The sequence below is a fragment of the Colossoma macropomum genome, unplaced genomic scaffold (assembly GCF_904425465.1).
Source record: "Colossoma macropomum unplaced genomic scaffold, Colossoma_macropomum, whole genome shotgun sequence".
Taxonomy (NCBI): Eukaryota; Metazoa; Chordata; class Actinopteri; order Characiformes; family Serrasalmidae; genus Colossoma; species Colossoma macropomum.
In genome coordinates, this window is record NW_023494871.1 from 41,814 (window position 1) to 61,754 (window position 19,941).

Here is a 19,941-nt window from a genome sequence, read left to right on the forward strand (position 1 = left end):
AGTATGTGTCAAAAGGTTATACATAGTGCACATCAAACCCCACGAATTATTTTTCAAAATTATCTTACCCACTTATATATTTCAAATTATATGAAATAATATGATTTAGTACACATTCCCTCTACAAATTAGGACATAATTACTGTCCGACTAAAGTAACCACAACCTGTGTTCCAAGACCTCATAGAATAATAATAAACAAAAATGTTCATAGTTAAAGTAAATTTTTAAGACCAGATTACGAGTCTGACGAACTTTTAAGAAATGGGCAAGACATAATGGGCACAGCTTAATCAGTCCTTCCCATCATATGAAGCCTTATGACCCCAATTAGCGAGCTACTTAAAACTCACCTGAGACCAGGTGTTCCAAAAAAGCCATATAGCCCAAATAAAGAGACCCTTCCGGTCCTATCTCAGCAATAACCAGTGTCCAGGCCCCAACTCCTTCAGACCAGGTAACCAGTCTTAGCCAAAATAAGCAAGTCAAAAGAAATCAATTGCCAATATTTTTTAGGATCATCAGACACAAGGACGTGGCACTATAGGGGAGAGCAAACAAAGAGTAAATGAGATTAAACTGTAATAAACATCAAATGATATAAAATATGATTAATAAAGTAAATGATGCAGAGTAAACAATTGAATAAGTAGTGAGTAAGTGTAATGAGTACAAAGATTAAAACATATATGTACAAACAGCACAAACAGTTGTAGACAGTGTGAAATCTTGATCTTCTGCCCCAATGAATTTACTCCACGTAGAGGGGACTGTTGTGGGCGGGGCGAGAGGTCACCAGTACAAATCATCCCCGCCCAATCAACTGTCAGTAGTTATGGGCGTGATCAGTCAGATGCAGTTGGTGTCCAGGGGCAGATCGGCATCACCTTGTTCGGTAAAAGTCATCATCAGGTACGCGCTTATTGCGTCCTTCTTTGTTAGGGCCGTGTCGATGAGCCTCTCCAGAAGTCCTCGCGCACATGGAACGATGCAACATCCACAAGTCACCAAACGTCCTGCAGCTGTAGCTATGGCCACTAGTAGTGACTTGGCCAAGCCTGACCATTTCCCAAACCATGATTCTAACATCTTGGGAAATGGATCATCAATGCCTGAATTCTCTGCAAGTTCATTGGCTAGAGCAGTTAGGCCATGTAAGGCCTTCGTGACGGATCCGTCTGGTGCCGTGTTGTTGTACATTTATTCCTTACAGGTTGCGCCAAACATGACGCAAACCCCTCCTTCCTTGGCCAAAAGCATATCTAAAGCTATTCTATTTTGCCACGCCATCAAGCTAGTGGCATCCAGTTGTTCAGCTAGTCCTTTAACAGCATCTCTGGTGTAATTGATGAATCGCTGTTGGTTGTAATAGATGTAATTGATCCAGTCTGCATTCTTGTTAATAGTAGACCACCAAAATAAAACTGACTCAAAGCCTGCTGCAGTTTGATTTCTCGCTTTAAATTCGTCAGGGACCCCTCTAGGGACCCCAATAGCATCAATGTAAATGGTGTTGTCAAAACTGCCAGGAACAGAAGCTGATCTCTTGCGTCTATGGTGAGCTGTATTGTCATGTAAGGTGATTATAGCTACAGGCATAGTGAGTACTGCAAGGGCGCATGTGCCCTTCCAATTCTTGGGCAGGGTAGGCCTTAGGGTGGTTGTTTTACAGTACCACCAAACATCAGCTCCAGCAACTAACATAGTGGAAAAATTCATCGTTGGGATGTCAGTCGTATTGTAAGTGAGTGCACAGTGGGGAAAGCGTCCCACATCTTTACCGTCAGTGCCATGTCAAGTGAAACGTGTAATTCCCTTGAATTGAATGAACTGGGCTCCTGCACACCCTCCTTTGCCTGAATCCTACCTCAGTCTGTGTCTGGTGGGGCGAAGTCTGCTGATTCAGAGTCTGAGCCGTCACCGTCCTCTCTAACAGGTGGCCTCAATTCCTTCCGGGCTGCTGCTCTGGTCCTTGGTCTTGAGAGTCCACTTGGTCCTTCCCTTGCAGAGTCGTCTTGACTGTCCTGTCCCTCTGGCTGGACTGGTTCTGGGGGTCTGAGTGCTATTGGAGCAGCTGAACAATGAGTAGCAGCTTGCTACTCCACTTTAACTGCAGTTGGAGTAGCAAGGACCACCTTGAAAGGACCTTCACGTCGTGGTTGTTGCCAAGACATAGTCATAATTGCCTGGAAGCACTTTTTTCAGTTCCTCCTCTCTAATCTCTGATCTTCACCCTTCAGTAGCACCTTTAACGTCACGAAAAATCTCCCGATGAATTTTAGTCAAACATGTTACATAATCGTGCAATTCATATTGCAATTGCTCGAGCCGGGGACCTCCAGTAGGTGCCCTCAAGTAAGTTACTGGCATTGGCCGTCCAGTAAGCATCTCATGCGGAGTCAGATGCGTATTATGATTAGTTGACATGCGCATACTCATTAGTGCTAATGGTAAGGCATTTAGCCAATTAATTTTCTGTCCACTTGCCTCACATAGCTTAGCAATTTTGGCCTTAAGAACACCATTTTGGCGTTCAGTCATACCCTGTGATTGTGGATGATAAACACATCCAAGTCTGTGCTTGATGCGTAATGTCTGTGTGATTGCTGCAATAACTTTATTAACAAAGTGTTTGCCATTGTCAGAACTAATTTTATGCCATATGCAAATCTAAACATGATCCACCTACAAACAAAATCAACTCACTATTCGATAGTGGTTCACTATATAAATCTTCTCCAGGTTTTAAGAAGGTTGTGGTTAACTATTCACAGTGATGTGGTGCACCTTCTTCAGGCGTAGCTGACCTGTCAGCTGGATTCACTCTTGAGCATCTCTGTATTGTCAAATCAGGGATGAAAGAATTACGTCACATCCTGTTTGTCTAACATTAGTCAACACAAAAGAATAAGATGTTAATAACATGTGTATCACATTGTTATGAATGTTGCTTTCTCGTATGTGAATGATGCTGCTAAATCTCCTTTAGCTAACAAACTGAAAGGTGTTACTTCTTTCTTTTGTTATAACTTGGTTGGTGTGTTTCCCATAATATATCTACTTTCCTTTGATTAGTACAATAATCTGTATTGTAGCCTCTCTGTGTAGACTGGGAGCTGTCTGTGTGTGTGTGTGTGTGTGTGTGTGTGTGTGTGTGTGTGTGTGTGTGTGTGCGGTGCTCCAACTGTGCTAGATTAATTGCTGTCCTTGAAGTGCTTGTGTGTGTGTTATCTCACGGTCCGCTGCTAAGAGCCCCCCCCTTCCTTGCTTCTCTCTCTCTCTCTCTCTCTCTCTCTCTCTCTCTGCTGCAACTTTTCACAGGTTAATACTCATACATTGATAATTTCCCTTATTTTCCAAAAAATCCTCCTTTTTCATTTTTTTCTTTTACTTTTACTTGTCAATCACTATTTTAGAGTCGAATTCTTCACCAACCACGCTTCACACACATCAGTCTTTTTTCCCCAAAGGGAAATCTTTAAAGTAATCTCCTTTAAACAGCTCATCTCTTGAACCTCTAAATACATGTTGCATGGTTGGTTAGGCCATAAACTTATGCAGGGGTCAGTTCTCGTAATTTAATCTAGTGTAGAGGAGCGTACCATCCTAAAGTAGCTGCCTTTCTCTCTCCCACAATTTTCTTTCTTTGGACCTCTCTTTTTTCGACAGTAAGGTGTTTCTCAAGCTCTCTGCACCGCTCAGATTTAATTTGAGCCACTAAAGGGGTTTGACTATTTAATACTGTATTTAACAGTGGAGCTGGATGTTTTTATTCCAAATCAGTTTAATTCTCCCTTTCAACCTGTGGTGAGGAACACAGTTTGCACTTCATCCCAGTTAAGCCATTTGGGTCAGCTGCCATCATTTTTCACTAATCAACACTGATGATTACCAGCTCTCTCTGCTTTCTGCATCTTTGTAAGTTTTTCAAGCCAAAATTGAGTTTGAACACCTTGTGTCTCCATTACAAGTTGATTATCCATAAAATCACTGTGGACAATATTTTAATACAATCACTCTACTCTCTATGGAGGAACCGAGAGTTTTTTTATATACTTTGTCAGCCACGCTTTATTTATGTAAATTAAATCAGGTCCATATCTCAATTAACTTCCATTTTCGTTTATTAAATTCCTTATCACTGTTTATATTTACACTCATCACTGATAGAGCTGTTACTGTCAGTTGCTTATATTTGACCTACTTTTAAGTTTCATCTGTATTTTTAAGTTCTGTATTTCAATCATTTAGTAGTTTCACAGTTTCCTTTTCTTCCCCAACAGCAATTTTTTATAGCTTTGAATGACAGCACTGGCACGTACTCACGCACAAGTGCGGCTGGTATTAAACTTATCTGGTCCTCTCTAACAGATCTTCTCAGTGTTGTTATACACATCTACACTAATGTAGAGAAGGAGCCTGTCTCCTAGTTTTCACACACCACTGCATCATATCTTCAGAAGTTTTTCTATTTTTTTTCTTTTTACAACTTTTTGTACGGCCACACTTTCAGACAAAACACACAAACCTTTAACATTTATCTCTTAGCGCTTTTTTCTCTCTCTTTATCTCTTTATTCCTTTTTCTCAATCTCTTTATTTCTCTGGCGCGCTTTTTCTTCATACATTGTTTTTTGTCAACCGGCGTCTCACTCCAATCACTACATCATCTTCACAACATAAAACTACTTAATTTGTCCACTCGGTCTTTTCTAACTGTTACTCCTTTTTATATTTTTTTCTTTTTTCTTTTACATTTTCCTCCCTTCTCATACGGCTCACTACCCTTATCACTCTATTATCTCTTCAACACAGTTATAACTCTGTCTTTAAAGTATTTTTGTTTAATATAAGCGACCACATAACCCAGTAAGCAAAGCCTGTTCACACATATATAACAGAGTTTTTATAACAAGTGTCTGCTTTCCTTTTTCTCTCGAGCGCTGTGGACAGACTTTGTCACAGAGTCACGTGGTGGCCCACGGTGGCAGTCCTAGCAGTCAGGTGCTGATAACGATCTGTCAGGTTCTTCACTCGATCCCCGTACGCAGCCGCCAATTTATGTCAGGACCAAGAGCAGTTTGCTTCCTTGCCCAAAGCCCCGACATATGATGGTTTTTAAAATCTAAACTATTCTGTGCTGTGGTTTTGTTCTAATTATGGTCTTAATCACTTACAAAAAATAAACAAAAATAAAATAAACAAAAACAGAAAGAATATTCAAACAAAAATAAAAGAAAGTAGAATAAAAGACTTCAGCCGCTGAGTTCTTGTGGAAGGGAGAAAAAGGCCTCTTCTTTATTTCAGCATCAGGTGGCACAGGGTCTCGAGAGACCCCAACTGCGCAAATACAGTGTTCCAAACAACAGTTTATACCATTTATCTGGGGTAGTTTGATTTCCCCCTGCCTTACTTCTCCAATTTTGATATTAGCTCATTCTCTAATAGGTGCATCTCTTCGTCCATCAATTTGGCCATCGCATGATGAGCTCACTGCTCAAAACTGGCTTCAACACGTTTTTACCAGCCTGCTCTAACATTCATATTGTACCTTTAATATTCTCTGTTAGCCAATACTTCCTATTTGGTTATTGATTACAACATCTAATCTATTTGATCACTGATTAAGGGAATATTTATTCAAAATCTCCATCAGTTCCAGTGTGTGTGAATTATAGTGCTCTTGATTTTACAGTCTCTTTTACTGTACAGGGGAATAAAACTCTCTAAATCATGTTTGAAATGTGGAGTTTACAGAGGAATATCAATCACCTTATTTATGTTTAGTTTTATTTTTTTTCCCACACAGAGACAGAATACAATGGCTAAAATAACAGCACAGGAAATGTCTATCAATCAGCTGCAGGCCTCTCATGTCTGTTCACTGTCTAATATCACTACTACTAATGTTTTTCATTAGTCAGCCTCAGTTTTCTGAGGTTTGATAAGTTGGAACAGACAAGAAAGAACCAGTGAGAACAAGTGGGCCTCATTTAAAACAATACTATCAAAAACTATCAATACAGTGATTTTTATTCAGTATGTCACACTGTACTGCATTAAACCCAGTTACTCAGAGCAAATTATGCTGTCTTTGTAATGAAATACAGTTCGGTCAGTGTTCTAAAAATACTGATATGAAACATATGAAACATAGGAAAACATATTGCGATATAATGTGACATAGTTTGGCATAATTTGACTGTTTGGCTTTAATCAGACAGAGGGGTCAGTGGTTTAATAGTGAAACACTGAGTGAGAAAGGGTCTAAATCTGTTATTAAATAATCTACTGTACTATTCACAAGAGAGGAGCAAAATGAGTGTCTCTCATAACTTTGTTATAACATCACAGGATTAATTCAGATCTTTAGGACGGTATTCAGCTGCGGCTGACTGCGCTCCTCCTCTGTTTACTGCTTTGATCCCTGTTTTTCCTTCCTTTCTTTTGATCCCTTTTTTCCTCCCTCTCTTCTTTTTCCTGTCTTTTGTTTTGCTGTTGCACTGCTGGCAGATTCTTTGCTCTTTAGGCAGCCAGGATTTCTTACAGCAGCCAGTCTGTACGGCCAGTCTGCGTTCGCTGAGTCCGTGCTGTGTTTTCTTATAGCGGCTGGTCTGCATGGCCGGGTTGTGTTCACTGAGTCTGTACAGCTCTGAGTTGCCTGGAGTTGGATGGCAGGTTGGAGAGTAGCAGCTGTTTGAGTTCTACCAGCTCTGCCTCCTGAAGAAAAAGGCTCTCTCTCAGCTGGTTCACTGTCCCCTTTAGTTTATTCTGTATTGTCCTGTGTTGTGCTGTGCTCAGAGGACTGTGTCTGATTTCGACCCTAATTGTTGAGTACTTTTTTATTGGTTTACTTTGGTTTATCTAATTGTAAAACTATTCTATTTGTAAAAGTTTTAAGAGCTGCAGTGAAACATGACTGCCCTCTCTCTCTCAGTTTAGTTCAATGTTGCTTTATTGGCATGACAAATATTAACACTTGTATTGCCAAAGCCTTAGTAAGGAGTTTAAGAACAGTGCAGAACATTTATATATTAAATAGGAAGAAAATAAAGAACACATCAGGGACTTTTTGAAATACCTTTACGTTTATCTTTTTCAGGTTTACTGTCAGGGCCCAGGTCTGTCAGTGCTGCTCCAGCAGGTCCAGGTTCTGCTGAGTGAGACCAGGGGCTGTAGATTGTTCTAATATTTTCACCAGTTGAATAATATAATTATTAAATAGTGTTGGGCTTAAACAACAGCCCTGTCTCACTCCACACTCCTGAGAGATGGAATTCGTTTGTTTATTGCACATTTTTATTCTGCACCTATTTCCTGTGTACATTGATTAGATTGTATGTTTTACTCCCTACAATTTCAATAAGCTTGTAAAATAAAACTTAATGCCAAATGGAATCAAAAGCCTTTGTAAAGTCAAAGAAAGCAAATATTTGAGTTTTATTTTAGACAGCATATTTATCAGTAGGGTGTGCAGGGTGTAAATATGATCAGTGGTAATTTGGTCAGAATCCTACTGTAGACTTTGTGCTCAGTAAGAAAAAATGAAAAATCTAGAATTTAAGATATTACATATGAACTTCCCCAGATTACTGTTCATACGGGAGCCTCGGTAATTATTAGGGTCGAATTTATCTCCATTTTTAAAGATGATATTAGTGATATTAGGCCATGATTCCAGATTTCAGGGAAGTAACCTAAACTCCAGATTAAATAATTTTACAATAGCCAACTGAAATTTCTTTTAGTGCCATCAGACACACCTGCTTTTGTAAGTGGGGGGGGTGTTGTGTCTCCGCTTAGTAAGGGTTAAGTGTAATACTTTACCTAGAAAAATCTAATAAGTGACAAGTGTCCCCCACACCCGATGCTTTTAGTCTCAGTACTCACCTGTGTATGTATATGTGGCATGTGTTAGTCAGACCTGGTGATGGACCCGCCCTCCCCAGATCTAGCAAGACAGGCGTGACGCCTCAATTCCTAGAAAAGTATAACATTACACATATACAGCAGTTAAAGGGTAAATAAAAACAAATATAAATATTTATTAAAGGGTGAATTATAATGGTTTTTAATCTAGCTTTAGCTCAGTTTTCACTTTGAACAAGAAAATATTTGTGCAAATTAATACCAAAATATAAAATAACAAGCAGCAATGACCATGTAAAACCTGTGGATATAGGCTGTCATACAGTAGTAATCTCTGCCTCTTTTTTCAGGAAAACAGTTAATTCAAGTGACAAAGGTGTCAGAGTTCACTATAAAGAGCTTTCAATGCAAAAACAGCTGTTTCATCCCTTTAACTTGTACAGCAATTTGAATCAGGACAAAAGAATCAACAGCTACTCTTAATAACAGTAATACGTTACCAGCAAGTAAGAATATTAACCTTTCAGCTCAGTGGAACAGTGTAAGTTACTCATACACTCACAGAAAATGGCGCAACCTGCTGCCCCTTCAGTCCCAAGTAGCCACTCGCAGAATGCTGTTGAACCATTAAATCCTCCCAGTACCCCACAATGAAACACCAACTCTCTCCAGTGTCCGTGGAAATATGAACAGTCTGTTAGAACTTCAGAAAATGCTCTAAAACCCTCCTTAAAGCGACGAGCTCGTTTATAAAAACACAGAACTCACAGTGAAACAGTGATGTTTTCCAACCCAGGCTAGTGTGTTCAGGCTAATGGCAGATCTCCCAGCGCTGCTTATTACAGTCTTGCTGCTCTTAAGCTGGATTTTTGAGTCTGCTACAGTCTCTTCTTCTAAAAGAAACAAGGGAAATTTACTTTCTGTGCTTTTTACTGCATGATGAGATACTTTACCTTCAACTTACACTGACTGAACACGAGGCTGAACTCACACATGCAGCTGTTCTCGGTCCGCAGTAGCTCCATAGCAAGGTTTTAAAATAAAATTAAGGATTTCAACTGAGATTATTATGAGCTTAAAACACTCAAACAGAGAAGGATTCACATTCTGCCTATAGCTCGTGCGCTCTTAGCCACACCCATGAAGGTCACTGATAGATTAAAACGCGTGTGGACGCACCATAAAATAGATACTTAGCTTCCAATAAAAAGGCCTATGCATATTTTGTGTTCTCTACACTTTCTTTGGTCTTAGTTTATTGATGTTCCCCTGAAGTTCCTGCTTGATTGAGAAATCTAAAGGGTTCTGATTGTCCTTTACAGCCAATTCTAGTTCTTTAGTCTGTTTTTTTATATGATTTTGCTAATGATTTTTGTTTGACTGCACTTTCCTGAAGAGTGTTTGTCCAAATGATTTGCCCAAATATCACTGTTTTGTATTGCCAGTTCTCCATGGTCTCTGTTTTTAAGCTGGTTCCAGTTCTCCATGGTCTCTGTTTTTAAGCTGGTTCCAGTTCTCCATGGTCTCTGTTTTTAAGCTGGTTCCAGTTCTCCATGGTCTCTGTTTTTAAGCTGGTTCCAGTTCTCCATGGTCTCTGTTTTTAAGCTGGTTCCAGTTCTCCATGTGTCTGTTTTTAAGCTGGTTCCAGTTCTCCATGGTCTCTGTTTTTAAGCTGGTTCCAGTTCTCCATGGTCTTTGTTTTTAAGCTGGTTCCAGTTCTCCATGGTCTCTGTTTTTAAGCTGGTTCCAGTTCTCCATGGTCTCTGTTTTTAAGATGATTCCAATTCTCCTTGGTCTCTGCTTTTAAGCTGGTTCCAGTTCTCCATGGTCTCTGTTTTTAAGCTGGTTCCAGTTCTTCATGGTCTCTGTTTTTAAGCTGGTTCCAGTTCCCCATGGTCTCTGTTTTTAAGCTGGTTCCAGTTCTTCATGGTCTCTGTTTTTAAGCTGGTTCCAGTTCTTCATGGTCTCTGTTTTTAAGCTGGTTCCAGTTCTCCATGGTCTCTGTTTTTAAGCTGGTTCCAGTTCTCCATGGTCTCTGTTTTTAAGCTGGTTCCAGTTCTTCATGGTCTCTGTTTTTAGGCTGGTTCCAGTTCTTCATGGTCTCTATTCTTAGGCTGGTTCCAGTTCTTCATGGTCTCTATTCTTAGGCTGGTTCCAGTTCTCCATGGTCTCTGTTTTTAGGCTGGTTCCAGTTCTTCATGGTCTCTGTTTGTAAGCTGGTTCCAGTTCTCTGACTGTTTTCTGGAGCTCTTCTGTGCTGTTTAGGTCCATCTCTATGGTCTCCTGATGCTGTACAGCTCACTGGGCTGAGTGTGTTCAGTGCTGTTAGTCTCTGTCCTTTTAATGGACACAGTGATTTGGCTGTGGTCAGACAGAGGGGTCAGTGGTCTAACAGTGAGGGCACTGAGAGAGAAAGGGTCTAAATCTGTCATCATATAGTCTACTGTGCTATTCTGAAGAGGTAGAAAGTGTATCTTCCTAAAGAGCCCCTCATGTCCTCCCACTGACGGTGTACAGACCCAGACTCTGACGGAGCTGCAGAGGATCTTTGTTTCTGTTTGTTCTGCTGTCGTGATTCTGTTTCTGTGGGGATAGAGATGCTTGTTATTAATAAAAGATGTTTTCTTTGTAGTAAAATGATCTGTTTGTGTATGTATCTGTCAGTTCGGTTGTGTCCCTGTTCCCCAAAGAATTTTCAGATTTACCACTATTTTCCCATCATCAACGTTACATATAAACTCTGAAGACTCGTGTAGGTTCACTGGTGGTTTTGGAGAGTAAATATAATGACTACATTTACATTGTAGATATCAGGAGTCCTGGTTTCTGTCAGCATCACTGTATAGACACCAGTCTGTAAGTTCTCTGCAAAAGAACCATTTCACATTAAAACAATCTGAACCACTGTCTATATCTCAACACTGAATTGTACAGAAATTTTGAAAAAATCTGTGGAATTCCTGCCTCTCACCACTGCTGAGTTTACTAATTTTATTACTCGCAAATTAATAATTGTGGTCACAATTGCTTCCTGACTGTCTGTAGATACTAAATTGCTGGTTGAAGCTGAAATATTCAGAATAAATGATCTGATCTCAGAGCAGTCAGACTGTTAATCTTTCCCTCGTTTGTATCTCTGTAGAGTTTCTGACTCTGTTTTTCTGACTCGTCTCTCTGCTCCTCCTCAGGACAAGCCCTTTTCAGTCTGTTCTTCAGTCCAGCAGCTCTATGTACAGCATGTTGACCTCGACAGCTCAGCTGTACTTTAACATTAACTTAGCTGTCCTGACTAGCCGGGCTCCTTACCTGCTCACCAATAACTGACCTGAAGAGCTGCGTCTCTGTGATGGACAGTGTTGTGTTAAGAACACAGACAGACCCACTTATCAGAGTCACTTCACTGCAGCAGTTCTGGAAAGATGTGTGTAGAGGTGTTCCATTATCAGTGTGACATATTGTGAGGATGAGTGTTTATATTGTGATGGTCAGTGTTTATATTGTGAGGATGAGTGTTTATATTGTGATGGTCAGTGTTTATATTATGATGGTCAGTGTTTATATTGTGAGGATCAGCGTTTATATTGTGAGGATGAGCGTTTATATTGTGAGGATGAGTGTTTATATTGTGATGGTCAGTGTTTATATTGTGATGATCAGTGTTTATATTGTGAGGATGAGTGTTTATATTGTGAGGATCAGCGTTTATATTGTGATGGTCAGTGTTTATATTGTGAGGATCAGCGTTTATATTGTGAGGATGAGTGTTTATATTGTGATGGTCAGTGTTTATATTGTGATGGTCAGTGTTTATATTGTGAGGATGAGTGTTTATATTGTGAGGATCAGCGTTTATATTGTGAGGATGAGTGTTTATATTGTGAGGATGAGTGTTTATATTGTGAGGATGAGTGTTTATATTGTGATGGTCAGTGTTTATATTGTGAGGATGAGTGTTTATATTGTGAGGATGAGTGTTTATATTGTGAGGATCAGCGTTTATATTGTGAGGATCAGCGTTTATATTGTGAGGATGAGTGTTTATATTGTGAGGATCAGTGTTTATATTGTGAGGATGAGTGTTTATATTGTGAGGATCAGCGTTTATATTGTGAGGATCAGTGTTTATATTGTGAGGATGAGTGTTTATATTGTGACGGTCAGTGTTTTTATTGTGACGATGAGTGTTTATATTGTGAGGATGAGTGTTTATATTGTGAGAATCAGTGTTTATATTGTGAGGATGAGTGTTTATATTGTGAGGATCAGCGTTTATATTGTGAGGATCAGCGTTTATATTGTGAGGATCAGTGTTTATATTGTGATGGTCAGCGTTTATATTGGGAGAATCAGTGTTTATATTGTGAGGATGAGTGTTTATATTGTGAGGATCAGCGTTTATATTGTGAGGATCAGTGTTTATATTGTGAGGATGAGTGTTTATATTGTGAGGATGAGTGTTTATATTGTGAGGATAAGTGTTTATATTGTGATGGTCAGTGTTTATATTGGGAGAATCAGTGTTTATATTGTGAGGATGAGTGTTTATATTGTGAGGATCAGCGTTTATATTGTGAGGATCAGTGTTTATATTGTGAGGATGAGTGTTTATATTGTGAGGATAAGTGTTTATATTGTGATGGTCAGTGTTTATATTGTGAGGATGAGTGTTTATATTGTGAGAATCAGTGTTTATATTGTGAGGATGAGTGTTTATATTGTGAGGATGAGTGTTTATATTGTGAGGATGAGTGTTTATATTGTGATGGTCAGTGTTTATATTGTGATGGTCAGTGTTTATATTGTGAGGATAAGTGTTTATATTGTGAGGATGAGTGTTTATATTGTGAGGATGAGTGTTTATATTGTGATGGTCAGTGTTTATATTGTGATGGTCAGTGTTTACATTGTGAGGATCAGCATTTATATTGTGAGGATCAGCGTTTATATTGTGAGGATGAGTGTTTATATTGTGAGGATCAGCGTTTATATTGTGATGGTCAGTGTTTATATTGTGATGGTCAGCGTTTATATTGTGATGGTCAGTGTTTATATTGTGAGGATGAGTGTTTATATTGTGAGGATCAGCGTTTATATTGTGAGGATCAGCGTTTATATTGTGAGGATCAGTGTTTATATTGTGAGGATGAGTGTTTATATTGTGAGGATAAGGTTTATATTGTGATGGTCAGTGTTTATATTGTGAGGATGAGTGTTTATATTGTGAGGATCAGCTTTATATGTGAGGATCATGTTTATATTGTGATGGTCGGTTTATATGTGAGTGAGTGTTTATATGTGAGGATGAGTGTTTATATTGTGAGGATCAGCGTTTATATTGTGAGGATCAGTGTTTATATTGTGAGGATGAGTGTTTATATTGTGAGGATAAGTGTTTATATGTGATGGTCAGTGTTTATATTGGGAGATCAGTGTTTATATTGTGAGGATGAGTGTTTATATTGTGAGGATCAGCGTTTATATTGTGAGGATCAGTGTTTATATTGTGAGGATGAGTGTTTATATTGTGAGGATAAGTGTTTATATTGTGATGGTCAGTGTTTATATTGTGAGGATGAGTGTTTATATTGTGAGGATCAGCGTTTATATTGTGAGGATCAGCGTTTATATTGTGAGGATCAGTGTTTATATTGTGATGGTCAGTGTTTATATTGTGAGGATGAGTGTTTATATTGTGAGGATGAGTGTTTATATTGTGAGGATCAGCGTTTATATTGTGAGGATCAGTGTTTATATTGTGAGGATGAGTGTTTATATTGTGAGGATGAGTGTTTATATTGTGATGGTCAGTGTTTATATTGTGAGGATAAGTGTTTATATTGTGAGGATGAGTGTTTATATTGTGAGAATAAGTGTTTATATTGTGAGGATGAGTGTTTATATTGTGATGGTCAGTGTTTATATTGTGATGGTCAGTGTTTATATTGTGATGGTCAGTGTTTACATTGTGAGGATCAGCATTTATATTGTGAGGATCAGCGTTTATATTGTGAGGATGAGTGTTTATATTGTGAGGATCAGCGTTTATATTGTGATGGTCAGTGTTTATATTGTGAGGATCAGCGTTTATATTGTGATGGTCAGTGTTTATATTGTGAGGATCAGCGTTTATATTGTGATGGTCAGTGTTTATATTGTGAGGATGAGTGTTTATAATGTGTTTATATTTAAGAATGTATATGTTTTAATTTAAAACATGAATTCCTTAATTAACCCTTAAAAATAAGTTAATAGTACTTAATAAGCTTTACTTTAGCACGTATAGCCCTTAATTATTGCTGTTACTCTTTTTGTAAAGATGAAATCATATCTATATTATTAATGCTTTGATAATGCAATTGAGCTCGTAGTAACATTATTCAATCACAGTTAAACACTAATTAATGTGCTACACAATTCTTATTGAAAATAATAAAAAAAGTTGATAATAATACTTAACAAATGCATATTAATGCTTAACCGATGTCACTTAATTAACCTTTGCTTCGCCTGTTTTTCCCTGTTTTATATTCTAATATTTTATACTGATGCTGTTTGCTATCGGTCGACCAGAGGAGGATGGGTTCCCCTTTTGAGTCTTGGTTCCTCTCAAGGTTTCTTCCTCGTGCTATTAGGGAGTTTTTCCTTGCCACTGCCGCCGTTGGCGACGCTCATGGGGGCTTGGACACAGATATTTTTTCTGTAAAGCTGCTTTGTGACAACACTTGTAGTAAAAAGCGCCACATAAATAAACTTTGACTTAAGATCAATTCTCATGGTGTCCCTTTCAGAAAAGTTTAAACTAAAAGTCACTAAATGTGAACCTGATACTTCAGTTAAAGAGCTTTTATTTTTTTTTATTTTGATTTTCTGGATTTTCTCTTTTCTTTAGTGTGTTTGTAGCTTCTTGTTCATGAAAACAATCTACAAAGTTATAAAGCTCAAAGTTCACATCAGAGGGAGAAACTCTGTCCCACAGAAACCACTTTTCTCAGCTGCCTGAAACGCCTTGTTGGAATTCCAGCCCATTTCTCTGTTACAAGGTGACGTCATCTCGTAAAACAGTCCTCACTGCTTTGCTCGCCCTCACAGAGGAGTGTTTTCAGTGTAACCGTGTGGAGACGCTGACCGGACTTCCAGGATCGACTCTGGATCAAACTGATATAGCAGAACTGACGCTCTTGGAGAAACAGCCACAGCGGAGTTACAGCTGCTCAGGAGAGAAGAGTCTGTCTGCTAGTGATGTTACGGTCACCAATGATCTGGTTCTTTTCAGCGGCTCTTTGGTAAGAATGAAGGGAGCCCAGTCGGACTTCAGAGCCATTCTTATTATCATTGTGCTCAAATTTCACTGCCTGCCCTGAATCCACTCTGAACAGTGCAGCCAGTCACAGAGACAGACAGTGAGGCGTTATTCAGCTCCCTAAAGGCAGAATTAACAGAATTTGTTGGACACTGTTTAAACACACCGTTCAGAATTGTCTGAGAAAGAGAGAGCGAGAGCAGTGGTGGCTGAGCGAGCTAGAGACTGAATGAAGAGAGAGAACAGCGTTAGTGAGAACAAGGCAGTGAATCAGATAAATAAGCTTTATGTTGTGATTGTTTCATGTTTACGCTCCAACACCTCCTCACAGCCCTGAGTGAAGGATTCTGTATGAATGCAGCTGAAGTGCTTCATCCTGTCTGCTGCTGTGGCCTCTCTCTGCTCTAAGTGTTCTAGACAGGGGTGGAACATGTAGGGGCGGAACTGCTTTGGCAGTTGATCAGTCAGAACAGAGTGGGCGAGCTGACCAATCAGAGCTCACTGGGCTCATCAGGAGGCAGGGCTTAAAGACACAGGAGCTCTAACAGAGTGTTTCAGACGGAGGGTGAATAGAGATGAACAGGGTGAGAAAAATAATGTGTTTTTGGAACATTGAAGCTGTAAATCTGTTCTAGTAGAGCCCAAAAACAAAACTATGAACACTGAAAATGAGCATAATAGGTTTCATTTAATGGCCACTTAATGATTTCATTTTAATGTTTCATTCTAATATTGAGCAAATTACTTGTTTATTTTTGTTTGTTTTTTTGGTGAATGATAAAGTAACAGTAATTAAAACTACACATGACGTTAAGTCAGACTTTACTTGACATGAATATGATTTGTAATATAGGCTTCAATAAATTGTTAACTAAATAAAATTCCCTCAGATGATCTGGTTTTGCAGCTCCTACAGCACAACAAAAACACTGAACCCTACTAGAAGAATACTGTCAAAATTGAGCGTTATACATCAACATCAATCAAACCAAAAGATTTTTCAACAGAAAAAGCCAGATCACACAAATCATAGTTCCACTTTACATTTGGTGGGACCTCTTTACAGCACATTATGGAATATAATTACATAGAGAATCAGTGCATTTGGTAACTTTAGCAGGACTATGAATGCATTGGTAGAAAAAGCAAGAAAGAATTTTAAAAGATCAGTGAACACACTCAGCCCACCAATTCAAATTCAGCTTAAATGTTTATTTGTGTATTTAAATTCATACTTTTATATGGCAGTGAAATATAGGGACCGATAATTTAGCAAAAAGACACATATGGGACTCAAATCCACACTGCTTCTGTAGTTTGAATGTGTTCAGAATATTTGTGCCTATAATGGAGCTTCAGTGGACCAACTACACCGACAAGCCTCCAGAAAGCAGTGAATTATTTATAGAATCATAACTTATCATTTTACATTTAGTACATAGGTTCTAGACAATTCTGGTCATTTTCATTTCTATTTTCACTGGTTAAAAGTACAAACAGCTGCAGGTCGCGACTTCCAAAAATTCCACCACTCTGTTTAGGCTAAATGGGCTGTTTCTATCGACTCATGCAGCATATTTACATCTGATGCATTTAACACCTCCAACTACTGTTTGTTATCGCATGTTATACATTTTTTGTTTGAACAACGAAATGAAACTAGTAAAATGTATTTCCTTTTTGTTGCTGGGTGCTAACAAATGGTTATTATGGTTTACTTGGTGGTTGGTAACGTGTCTCTAGCCATTTGCTGTGGTTTCCCAGTTGGTTGCTAGGTGTGTGTGTAATAACTGTGTGGAGTGTGAGGTGTGTTTGGAGTGTGTGATGTATGTAGGGTGGGTGGTGTGTAAAGTGTGTGTTGGGTGTGAAGTGTGTGGAATGTGTGTAGAGTGTGTGGTGTTTAGAGAGTGTATTGTGATGATTTTCTGTTCAAATATTCATTTACTGTAAGTTGTGAGTTTCATTCTTGTACATTTTCACACTACAAACATCAAATTTATAGTAAATGAATATCAGCTCCAAATATCGGTTATTGGTGTCCCTGATTACTAATAATCGGTATCAGCCCTGAAAAACACATTGGTCGACCCACTACAAAGAGCTTTACAATCCCACTCTCACTGATCACAGCCAGAGTCAGACCACCACACAGTGTTTCTCAGCAACTGCACACACCCAGAAACAGACCCCCTTAGACCCCCACAGACCCCTCAAAGATAAACAGACCCCCTTAGACCCCCACAGACCCCTCAAAGATAATCACCTTTAATCACAGCCCAGTTCACTCTCTCACCAACACAACTCACACCAAAAACAATAAATCAATAACTGGATCAATGAAATTTCCTAAGTTAGTAAATCAGAATGTTACAGATTCCTGAACAGAGAAACACACAGATTTAATCAGATTATCTGATTAAAATAAAGATCCTGAAGAAAGAAACACTTTAAAATGTACAGACTCAGAGATCATAATGTAGAAAAGGCTCCATAGGAAACCCTGGAGCCCAGAGAAGAATGACTCTGTAATCAGAGCAGCTCAGAACAGAAACAGACACCACTTTCTCTCCTCATGCAGCAAAAATAAAGATCTCAGAGAAGATTATTACAGTTCAGTTTAAACTGAGATCCACCATTAGAAGAGGAAATGATTCAAACTGAAGATGTGATACTGATGTGTTTAGGAGAGACACCAGGATGTGTTAAACTATCAGATAAATGTGTTTACAGCTGTTACACACAGAGAACAGACTGACACACAACCTTAATCACACATCAGTGTATTTAAGTGTGTCTGAGTACAGATGTGATTTTACACTGGACAAATGTAAAACAGAGAGAGAGACAGAAACTGAGTGAGAGAGAGAGAGAAACAGGCAGAGAGAGAGAGGGAGAGAGAGAGAGAGAGAGAGAGAGAGACAGAAACTGAGTGTGATAAACAGGCAGAGAGAGAGACAGAAAGAGAGACAGAGATAATGATAACATTTGAATGAATATATTAATGTGTGTGTGTGTGTGTGTGTGTGTGTGTGTGTTTAGACTGGAACATGGAGGTGAGAACAGAATCAAACCAGGACCGAAGAAATGTAAGTACACACACTCACACACACTCACACATATACACACACACACACACACTCACACACACACACACACACACAGAGATACTCACACACTCGCGTAGGAAACCTTTGGGAACGTGTGGTAAAACACCCCAACTTTGGGAACAGCACTTTCCTTTAGGTTCAGAGAGAAAATAGGTTGTGATTAGAGTTACAGGTTTTTGTCAAAATCACTTCAGATTTTTGTTAAATCCTTTTTTATACATGTCTGAAAAATGACCTCACCTTTGGGAACATTTTTAGGACCACTTTGGGGACAACATTACACACACACACACAAATTCTGAGATAAGTGTACTTATAGGACATTCTTTTAAAATTGGGAACCCACACTCACATGATGGTATAATAATCTGCAGGGATTCTGTTCTCCAAATAAAAAAGTATGTAAAAGGTGTGGAAATGGAAATCATTCTTATTGTGAATCAAATCGTAGCAGAAACTATGCAAAATCTGTAACCTTTTCACTTTGTGCTTAGTGTGTTCAACCAATCAATATTAGGCTCTAAAATTCCATCCTGAAAATATCACTGCAAAATCCACAGTGGGCAAAATCTGCTAAGACTCTTCTAATGTAACACACTGAATGACAGGAGAGGAAGAAAAAGCTGATGTGCAGTTAAAAACATTTATTTTCTTTAAACTATGAGCTCTAAACACAAAAGCTTATTACAAGTAACACTTCACACATTGAAATGTCATTAGCGTAGTGTACAGTATACTTTAAATTCCTTTAGTTTAAAACATCTGAGATAAACGTTTTAAATTTGCATACAAACTGTAGAAAACGAACATCACATGAGTTTAGGATTAAAAAAGTATTCATTAACTAAAAGCTTACAGTCTCTAAGCAATCACCGCTTAACAGCTGTTTGGTCTAAAGTGTAATGTCTTCAGACTCTGTGCTGAAAGGTACTTAAAGAAAATGATTTCAGATTCTCCACTACTTTATCACCAACATTCCATATAAAAACTCGTTTAGCAGAGTAAATAAATGTCTATTTGTGTGTTGTAGTCATGAACCCCTGGTTCCCATCACCACCACTGTAAAGAAATCTGAGTCATAAAGTTTGTTTAGCTTAACAATTGAACAATGTGGAAAACCTAAAAACACATCTGTGGAATTCCACTTTAAGATGTAAACAGAGTCATTCAGAGTGCATTAAATGTTGAATGTGCCGTTTTAAAGATACACACAGACACTGAACTTATTCACAGTTGTGATGACAGAAACCAGATTTCTAAAGCATTTAACACCAAAATTCCCCTAGATAAAAAACTGTTACACGAAATGTTAGAAATACAAAGCGTAATGTCTGAAACACTGTTTTACAATTTAAGATCATCATCATCAACATTCCATACAAAACTCAACACGTGTAGGTTTACTGGTCGTTTTGGATTGTAAATAAAATGGCTATATTTGTGCCATAAACATTAATTTGAAGATACGCTGACAAAATTGCCCATTTTAAAATTTTCAAGAGGAATTCCACCAATTCTCCATAATGAAATTCCTTTTAAGGTGTAATTAAAGTCAGTGGTTTGGCATGAAAGGCAGCATTCTAGAAAAACCTGCTGAGTAAGAGTCGTTCACAGTGATGAGTGCCATCACAGAGTTAGTACATGAAATAGTTATGAATATGCTGCC

The 19,941-nt window shown here is 38.5% G+C and overlaps 1 protein-coding gene across 1 annotated transcript in view; it reads left to right on the top strand.

Annotated features, from left to right (window-relative positions):
- LOC118800349 (NACHT, LRR and PYD domains-containing protein 12-like) overlaps positions 1-19,941 on the top strand; it is a 76,544-nt gene that overhangs the window by 37,613 nt on the left and 18,990 nt on the right. The window contains exon 13 of the mRNA XM_036560549.1: positions 18,208-18,254. Within this exon, the coding sequence (XP_036416442.1) occupies positions 18,208-18,254 (47 nt within the window). The remainder of the gene's footprint in view (positions 1-18,207; positions 18,255-19,941) is intronic.